The following is a 9,757-nucleotide window of genomic DNA, read 5'->3' as shown; positions in this document are numbered from 1 at the left end:
TGGCCTTAATGTTGCAAATAAATGTTTGAATAGTAAAACTACAATATAATATGTAGTATAATTTATTTTCGATATCTTACATATTAATCAATAATTTAGACAGATAGGTACTTAATTTTATACACACCGATTTTTTATTTTCTCGACAGAATCTATATTTTATGTAAGCTAGGAGAAAAATTATTAGGACTAATATACCCTAAAATTTTTTTAATCATAAACTTTATTTAAAAATTCTTCGAGTAGTATTAATAACAATACATATTACAAGAATATTACCTCTTTCTTGTTTATACATAGTTAATTTCAGAAATTAATGATAAGTATAAGTACATCATATATAGTTACAATTAGAAGTCATTGGTACAAATCAGTAAGACTGGTCATAACTATGACCATATACAGACATTTTGCTAAATTGTCATGGTCGTTAAAGGTTTCACTTTAAAAATATTTTTTATTTCAAACCCAAGAAGTGTTTTGATTAAAGTTGAAACATTAAAAATGCAGTCCATTGTTGAAAGCAAATAAGATTACTCTAACACGTACCCGTGGACATGTATGGGCAGATATACATCATCTACCTCCTCTATATTTTCTTGCCACCTTTATATATCCTTTCTTAGCAGCCCTCTCCTTTTACAAAGTATAATTGATTGATAAAATTATTACCGCTAGCAAGTCCATGAAATAAAATTATGTGGCGACGTGTGTTGTCGTTGTTTTTTTTTCTGTAATCTCATGTTGTAAATATTAAAGTGTCTACCTTTAATTATATTACACCTGTTCACTTATAAATGCTATCCATATAATTCACATGAACAATATGTGAATTTTCATGACAAAAACATTTAATGTTAACAGTTGTATACAATTATACATTTAACATATACTTGTTAGGCCATTGTGAAACTACTTACGGGGTCTTACCGTGTCGTTACCTTTACACCAATATAATAGAAGCGATGATACTATGTATAGTTTATACATTCAATACCTATATCTATACATATATTACATGTTCTCAAGTATTTTATGTAAATATTTCAATATATGTAAACAAAGTTGCCAAGTATTACGCCACATGTAAGGCACCTTGAATTTGGCATTTACTTTTGTATTGAGATTATGAATAAAAATTTATTAATTGCATAGTTCATAATTTTTTTATAATTCCGAATATGGATTTGAATAGATAATAAGGTAATTTCGGTTTTAATAAACAAACCTGAAATACTGGTTAGTTGGAAAATGTACTTTTGACAACAATATGTCACTATAATGATTGCAAATATGAAATCTATAGAAACATTTCATGAGTGTTGTTAAGTTTTTTTTTTTCTTATTAAAAACAAAATTAAATGGACGGTATGTGTAGCGTACGAATTGACATCATAAACTCTGTGTCTAACATTAATATTATACAGTACTAATAACTAAATCATAATATAAAATTAATATTATTAATCAGCATATTACTTATGTTAGACACAGTTAATGGTCCTTTTAAACCAATTGAAGGAACCATTACAGGATTGATTATCTTGTTATATTGACAAATTTTCTATTGACATATTTATAACTTTAAAAGATCAATAATCACGCGGTAATTATCCGATTTTTGGAATGAATTATGTTCTAAACAATGGGGGACTTACTAAATCTTATACTATTTAATATTAAGAAGACCAAATAGGCATGAAGTTTATAAAGGGGAATATACAACTAATGATATAAAAATAAAATTTAAAAACATAACACAATGGCACTATGATAATGAATGTTATTTAAAGTACATATAAAAGGGATATGAATTACAACAACTATCATTAAAATATTATGTACTAAAATTACCACATTTATATTAAAATATCTGATGCAAGCCGAACAGATTAGTTAGACAATTAGTTTATTTTTTCGAATTTTATGAACGGAATAATGGATTAGCAAATAAACAACTACAGTAAAGTTCATTCAATAAAAGCATTACTACATTATCACATAATTTCTTTATGAAAATATAGTATGAATACTTGATTTTATAAGATAGCAAGTATCTTAAACTTTTGAATATAATAAGAACTAAAAAACATGTAAATGAAAAATTATAATTAAATGGTAAATGAAATAATGTATATGATTAATATAAGTAGAAATGAAATGCTGTTCGTTGGTAAGTGCATCACTCGACTTAAACAATTTGTTGAAATTTTTGTAATAGCCCAATGAAGGTGGGTTAGTTAATTTTTAATATTTCATAGCCGTTAATTCAAGTTTTGTAAACATATATAAATTCAAGAGCTTTCATTCATTCATTCCATTATTATAATAACAGTATTCTTTAATTAATAGATTAGAAAGAAAAAGCATAGGTCATATCACGTATTATGTACATTTCATTAGATAGGTCATCAGTTTATCAGAGTAGTTTGTTATATTTTTATCGATGATAATATTAAGAATTGTGGTAATAAACAAAATAATTTCTATGACTTATCTGGAATATCATAATTTTTAAATATATATTTTACTTAAATATCAGATAATTATATTATTAGAGACAACAGCGTGATAATTACTCACGTGTTTATCTAATGAAGCAAAGCGAGTTCATTCACATTACTGAACAATAATAATTTGGCATAAAAAATAGCTTAGTGAATATTAGGTATAATTATGGCCTAAACACTTCAATTACAGATAACCCTTATGAAGGTGTAATTCAGACGCGAGCCTGGGATCCTTGTTGGGGCAGCATCACCACTGTACTAGTCGCCAATGTAGGTTGCGGTGCTTGCTGCTCGCTTGGTGGTGTCTCCGGCTGTAAAGCAATGTAAACGTGAAAAATGAACGATTATCTAGCCGTGATCCGCGGCTCTGCTCGCGTGAATCAATATACAAAGTATCCGAAGTGCTAAGTTACGATATAATCTTCTTGTACCCCAAATTTAATTTAAATCCTTTTAGTAAATTTTGTGTGAAAGAGTAACAAACATCCATCCATTTATCCAACATTACAAACTTTCTCATTTATTACATTAATAGGATTTTATGAAAAAAATACATTAGAGTATCAATAGTAGGCTATTGATACTCTAATGTATTTTTGTAAAAAATAATATTAAAAATAAAACCGTTTAAATACTTTTAAATTTAATAATAGATGTGATAGTAGACATGATCAGAAATATTGTGCCACACTGCTTATGACAATGTTGACCTCACCATTAAATAAAGCCTATTCTCGTCAAATTTCAGTATTAATGAGCAATAGATATGAAAGTATAATAGATTACTATCAGACAAACATGAAATTGTTTTGGGTAATTATAACTAACTATAATTGGTTGAGGCTTCACTTACAGTGGTGATGGCAGGGTCAGCTGTGGCCATAAGCGTGGCGGCGCGGTACGAGGGTGGCGGCGTCTGCTTGACGGCCTCCTCGTAGTCCGGCAACAGGCTGGAGTATGGCGCCGGCGGTGGTGCGGCCGAGTATGGCGGCGCGGGCGCTGCGAGGGCACTCTCGCCGGTGATCACGAATGGTGTGAGGCTCTGCAGACGGTGCGCGCGCATCGTCAGGTACTTGTAGCACCGCCACACCACGTTAATACAGTATCCCTGGTTGCAACAAGATGTTTTAATACTAGGAAATCGTGTTTTTCAGTAACATTCTTATAGAGTACCAAATATTTGTCGACTTTACTTAATTTTTCTTTACTAGCAATCCTAGGGTGGATATCGCTTCATTTCATAAAAATAAAATACAGCCAATGATGCTCCCTGATAATGTAGCTTGCTACATTTTTATGCTACATAATTTTTTATTAAAAGATTTTTTTTGAGCTTATCCAAAAAAAAAAAAAAACAAATCTGTTCACTTTTATATTTCTAGTTTAGATATTAAACTAAGCTAAAGAAAATAAATGACTTTGCCTTTAGAATAAGCTAATATTTACCTTGAGTAGGACCGCAATGAGGAAGGCGGAGAGTACGACGAGAGCGAGCGCAGGCGCTGGCAGCCGGAGCAGCTGGTCGCGCCAGGGAACCCGCCGTGTTTCAGCCACCAGACGGTGGATGGAGCGCAGGTAACAAAGGTATCCAGTTGCTGTTAAACTATAAGGGAACATTTTCAGTAAAGTTTTAAATAAAATTCATCACTACATTGCTGGCATTTTAATATTGTGTAGTCAGTCACCCAACAAGCTCTTCATCATTTATTCAGCAATTTAACTATATCACAGTGACCAATGTAATATGAAAGATGTTGATATGAGAAAAGGCCTAGCTACAAAGTTAGTTTTACGATAATTGTAGCAAATTTTACTGTGCAGTAATTAAGTAGGGACCCTCATACAGGAAATTATAGTAGAGTAACTCTAAACCGCATGGAATTGTAACTTAGAATTTGTTGCAGGAATTTGATGAAGTTATATCCACACTTTTGTCATCATCTTCCTACCCTTATTCCAATTATTATTTGGGATCAGCGTAATATGTTTTTTATTCATATTACAAAAAGATTTGGCTTATAGTTTTATGACCGGCCTTCTACCTGACGTCAATCCTCTTTGGGAGGGGGGAAAGGGATTGTTAGTAATAGAGACTGAGAATCCCATTGCTAGCAATATACCCAACCAGGTCGACCTCCTCGCGGTTCTCCCTGGAAACTATCATGGTTAATTCCTGATGAATTCATTATGATGGGCTAACTGACCTGTTTTCATTCTCATCTATCACCCTTCACTGGTGCTCCGCCAGCGTATCCCGTTAGCGCAGGCGGAGTTACCATACCATTTTCACCCATCAAAAAAAAATCCTCTTTGGGAATATCCACATTTTTGTTTTATAATAAAACATTTTAATTATAATAAAGATTATAAGAAATAATTATGTTTTAAAGACTTCTTTACATAATATATATTATAAAGTACATATATATTTTGCTTTGGCTGATGGGGTAGTCACTATGTCGATATTGTGGCGACAGCAGGTGGCGTGCTTACCGCCATCACTAAGATTAACTTTTTTGATAGCAGTATTTTTCATCATCAGAGTGGCAAATGAGATTGATGTACTAAGCTGCTACACCAAACACCTAATAGAATTAAAATACGTATTTAATGAATATGTATTTTTAATTCTAACATAATGATATTGCTAATTTGATAATAATGGTTAACAATTATTTTAATAAATTTTAATGAATCATCGATACTGATGTCAATTATGAGTCATTAAACAATTGTTGTATACAATTACACAACAATGTAATATTATCATAAGTTTCATTACTTACACAGTGATAGCAAAGTCAAATATCTGTAGACAGAAGAAGGGTAGAAGATGCGCGGGCTTGCCGCGCGCCGCTCCATATATCAGCATGAGGGTGATGGTCAGGGTACACACTGTAACCAGTGCACCCACATCCACATCATCTATAGCACACACAGTCGTAATTCATTAATAAATCAAGTATATTTATATATAATAATTTTATCTAACTTCAAAAGAGACTTTTAATTCCATCTTTAGTGTCACACTATTAGTGTGTATCTTACATGATATAATTGAAATGATTTTAATGATTTATTTCTGTTTTCGCCCTTCCTAGTTTCATCAATATTGAAAAACGTTTTTTAGATGAAAACCTGATAAGTTCATAATTATTTACAAAAGTAAATACAGACTGTGTGACTATAGTATTAAATATACAAACGATGGTTTAATCTTGAGGAGTACTACAGATGTTCAATTATATTGCAAGATCCTTTAACGATAAAGCAAAATATTACAATAAGTAATAAAAAAAAGTACATAATAAATAGAAATTGTATATTGAAAAGATATTATTACTCAAATTATGGTGTTAAACATAAAATAGACATGTTCATGATTGTGTCATAGGCATTTCTTTACTATATTTATGGTGGTGAATGTAACACTTGATATTTCCATACAATACAGTAAATAATGTAAATTATGGTGATAGTAGGCTCCCCTACTACCACCATAATTTTTTTGTATAAGTACATAAATGTTAATTGAATCATACTCACGGTATATCAAACTATGGTCTCGTGGTTGGTAGGCATGCTGTGGGAAAGAGCTAGGCGGTGGTTCTACATTGGACAATGGAGTGGGCAGCGCATTGTTTGGTCTACCAACATCACTCCAATCGGCGACGGGCGAGGCATCGCGTTCCAGCTCATCCAGGAGGCGTGGATCGCGCACAATGGCTGCCAAGAATCCTAGTGCCACCAAATGCAACATCTGGGAAAAGAAATTATGAGAAATATAAATATTTGATTATATTTTAATTTCAACAGAACAAGAAATAAATATAATTTTGAATGTAATCCTTTTCTTAAATCTATTAAGTATTTTTTGAGTTTATCCATAACAAACAAAAAATTAAATCTCTTCTCTTCATAACATTGAGTTAAAATATGACATTTATATCACAATGATTTATTATTTTACACATAAATAACAAGTAAAATCTTACCAAATGCCATGTGCCTAATAAGATGGTGCCAGTGCGCACATGGAGACAGAAGCAGCATCTCCACTCACTGCTGCGATCACTTCCCAATTTGGGAAACCTCAACATTGTGAACTATTAGAAAAAATTAAATATTAGAAAATAAATATATAATATAATCAGTATAATGTAAAATGATGTGGAAGACAATTAACATTATAGTAGGTTGTTCTTTCAATTCTTCTCAGCTGAAATAGATTTTGAACTGAATGGTTGATTCATAAAATTCTCTTCCAAAATGTTTATAATTAAATTTATTTGAATAAAAAATATTTCTACTTATTTATTGTACAATAATATATTGCATAAGGTTTTTGGAGCAGAAGCCACTTTATTAATTGTGATAGATACTTTCTTACAATCAAATGTTTTGTTGAATGTGTTATATTTTGATGATTGTGTGATAATGAATAATAATAGTAAATAATTATTTTTCTATAGTTTTTGTGATTTGTCATTTGCATCATGTACAAAATTATAATCAGACTTCTATAAGAAATTGTGCAAAATAAGTTCTTAACATTTTTCAAAAGTCTTTTTAATGAATTTTGTGTAAAATGAATTTAGTTTATTGTTTACTAGAGACATGTTTATAGTCAGGTTTTGCATGGCTTGATAGAAAAAATATAAATTACTTTGATACTTTGGGTTACATTATTGTCATTCTTGTAGGGATCTCTAATTATTAAAAAATAACATGTACACGTTACACGCTGATAATGTAACTTTCTGTAGGTGAAAGAATTAACAAAATCAATTGAGTAATTTTTGAGTTTATCCATTATAAACAATCAAATCTTTTCCCCTATAATATTAATTAGTATAGGTGTAAGTTACGACATTGAATCTGGTTATAATTAAATATAAATATTGTATGTTGTAAATAGTTGTGATTACTTTTCACTTGTGAATTCTATAGGTTTCTAACATTATTATTTACGAGATAAACGACATACCAAATAAAACAATACAATGCCACATTAAAATTGTTAGATGTAAATGTTTGTGAAAGATAATATTGTAACTTATCAATTTTTAAGCAATAAGCAAACCACGTCGTATATGATGACGAATTTAGTTACAATATGGATAACGTGTTATATATTACTTTAGATTCGTTTATTACATACCTTTTTGCTGAAATGGATTACTCAGCTTTTTCAACATAAATAAACACAAAAGAATCAATAAATTTAGGATTTATTTTTCAATTTCAGAATGCAAGCAAAACTTATATCAATACAAAATCCACAAATACTAGAAGAAAAAATAATATTTTATTTTTAAATCTCTTAGTGTTGTCATAATCAATTACAATCGATTATTAATCAATACTAAGATTAAGGATCAATGAAACTAATATTAGTTACGGGAACAATATACGCTCTAATTTTCATCAATTTATATACAAAAATTTATTAATAATAAAACTGAATTTAATAATGTAATAACAGCAAGTACTACAATGGCAAAATTCTATCGATTGTACATAATTTGATCAATAGGTTGTAATATACCGTAAAATGGGGTTAATAGGGATCGAGGTCTGAATAGAGACATAACTGGTTTTGAACATTTGAAGCTGAATGAAAAAATAACAACTTACCAGTTATTGCAAAAAGATTTAACATTTAGTAGAATATGAAATCTTTTAAATAAGAAAAATGTAGGCTTGGGAAGTTAATTAAAGATCCTCCTCCTCCAGAAACTTTCTTTGTGTTTTGTAATTACGGATAAATTTGATTTAAAAGTGTTTTCAACAAATTTTAATTTTATTGTGGAGCTTCACAAACGAAAATAAGCCTAGATATTACGTTGTTTTTGTTTTAATTCAAAATATCTTCAGTGTTGTGATTTCGACGCAGTTACGAGGTTAGTAGGCACAGAAAAGGTGTGAATGGGCACGCCGTAGGTCCGAATCGGAACGCCATAGCATATATTAGAGATGAATGGGAGTTGAATGGGTACGGTAAGGTTTGTACAGGGACAGGGCTGCCACTGTTACTATTTATATTATAGTATCAACCTAGCCGTGGTAACCTTACTAGTTAACCAGTAAGGTTGTTATGGCTTGCATTAATTTTTCAGAAGAAAAGAAATAATTTATTTATTTTAACTAAAATAACATAAAAAGGTGTCGTGCATAAACACATAGGTATGTTTGAATATATGCTTATTTACTTCATAATAAAGAGGATGATGATGATGATTTTTTTTTTATTAAAATGTTTCGGAACGGCAGATTTAAATGTATTGAAATTTGCAAATATGTAAATATTTGAATTTTTTACCATAATGTTATAATTATTTTGCATTCTGTTATAGATAAGTATCCCTCATTAGCCCTAAATATTTTTTTTTTATTTAAATAGATAATATTTTTTACTTCGAGGTAATTTCCATTATGTATATATGGTGTATTTATAGTAACTTGTTCCAAGAGTTTAGGACAATCCAGGGCACTGATTATAAGCTTATGTAAGAAAGTATGTTCAAGCGACTGTCTCTTAATTTTTAGGCTATTTAATTTAAAATAATTTAATCTTTCATTAAAGGAATGCTTCTTAGCTTTGCCAGTACTGTAAAACAAATACTAGAGGAATCGTTCCAGCACTGATTCAATACCTTTTTATATAAATAATTTAATAGGGAGTCCAAACTTGACAACAATATTCAAAGCCTGATCTTATGAGTGCATTAAACACAGTCATTTTACTAGACGTTAATTTAAATTGTTTAAAATTTCGAGATATATAACTGAAGTAATTTAAAGCTTTTTGTAATATGCTATTAATATGTATGTTTTGTTACAAACATGCTCTACTGAATTTGTTACTATGTAGTCTTGTTTAGGTGTAAGATTCAAAGTTTCTATTGTTTTTATTAATTTAGATCAATTTAGAATCAAGACGGCATTTTATTTAGATATAAAGTTATTACCAGATCTCATGTATCTACTATATGTATATAATCTGATAATATATAAAAGTAAGAAAAAGTCAATAAAAGTAATTAATTTATGAAATTTTCTAATTTCATTTCACCTATCCTTTACCATTAGTCATCATTTTGTTTTTTTTTTAGCTATTATCCGTTTATTGCTGGACATAAACTTTGCCCATAGATTGCCATAATGAGTGTTCTTGAGTCACTTGCGTCCACTGACTCACTGTAATGCGTTTGAGGTCATTACTACATCTAGTGGGGATCGTCCTA

The 9,757-nt window shown here is 30.1% G+C and overlaps 1 protein-coding gene across 2 annotated transcripts; it reads right to left on the bottom strand.

Moving 5' to 3' along the window:
- Positions 1–46: 46 nt before the first annotated feature.
- On the bottom strand, positions 47–7,831 carry LOC113520580 (lysosomal-associated transmembrane protein 4A). Of its 2 annotated transcripts, none has more exons than XM_026905955.3 (7): positions 7,672–7,831; positions 6,506–6,616; positions 6,057–6,270; positions 5,297–5,435; positions 3,957–4,113; positions 3,364–3,618; positions 47–2,821 (listed from the first exon to the last, which is right to left on the bottom strand). In XM_026905955.3, exons 2-7 carry the CDS (start codon positions 6,608–6,610, stop codon positions 2,723–2,725), a joined length of 969 nt encoding a protein of 322 aa, XP_026761756.1. In that variant the 5' UTR covers positions 6,611–6,616; positions 7,672–7,831; the 3' UTR covers positions 47–2,722. The 2 variants fall into 2 exon arrangements, with proteins under 2 accessions (XP_026761756.1, XP_026761757.1); XM_026905956.3 differs by having other exon boundaries at positions 5,297–5,405.
- Between the last annotated feature and the right edge of the window lie 1,926 nt (positions 7,832–9,757).

The sequence above is a fragment of the Galleria mellonella genome, unplaced genomic scaffold, assembly GCF_026898425.1.
Source record: "Galleria mellonella isolate WM207_F2 unplaced genomic scaffold, CSIRO_AGI_GalMel_v1 utg36, whole genome shotgun sequence".
NCBI classification, from domain to species: Eukaryota; Metazoa; Arthropoda; class Insecta; order Lepidoptera; family Pyralidae; genus Galleria; species Galleria mellonella.
This window is presented reverse-complemented; position numbering and strand designations above follow the sequence as displayed.

Coding starts and splice junctions, on each gene's coding strand:
- LOC113520580 (XM_026905955.3), bottom strand. CDS start 6,610: ATGTTGAGGTTTCCCAAATTGGGAAGTGATCGCAGCAGTGAGTGGAGA. Junction 4,114..5,296: donor TTTGACTTTGCTATCACTGT/GTAAGTAATGAA, acceptor GTTCCCTTATAG/TTTAACAGCAACTGGATACC. Junction 2,822..3,363: donor CTGACCCTGCCATCACCACT/GTAAGTGAAGCC, acceptor ATTGCTTTACAG/CCGGAGACACCACCAAGCGA.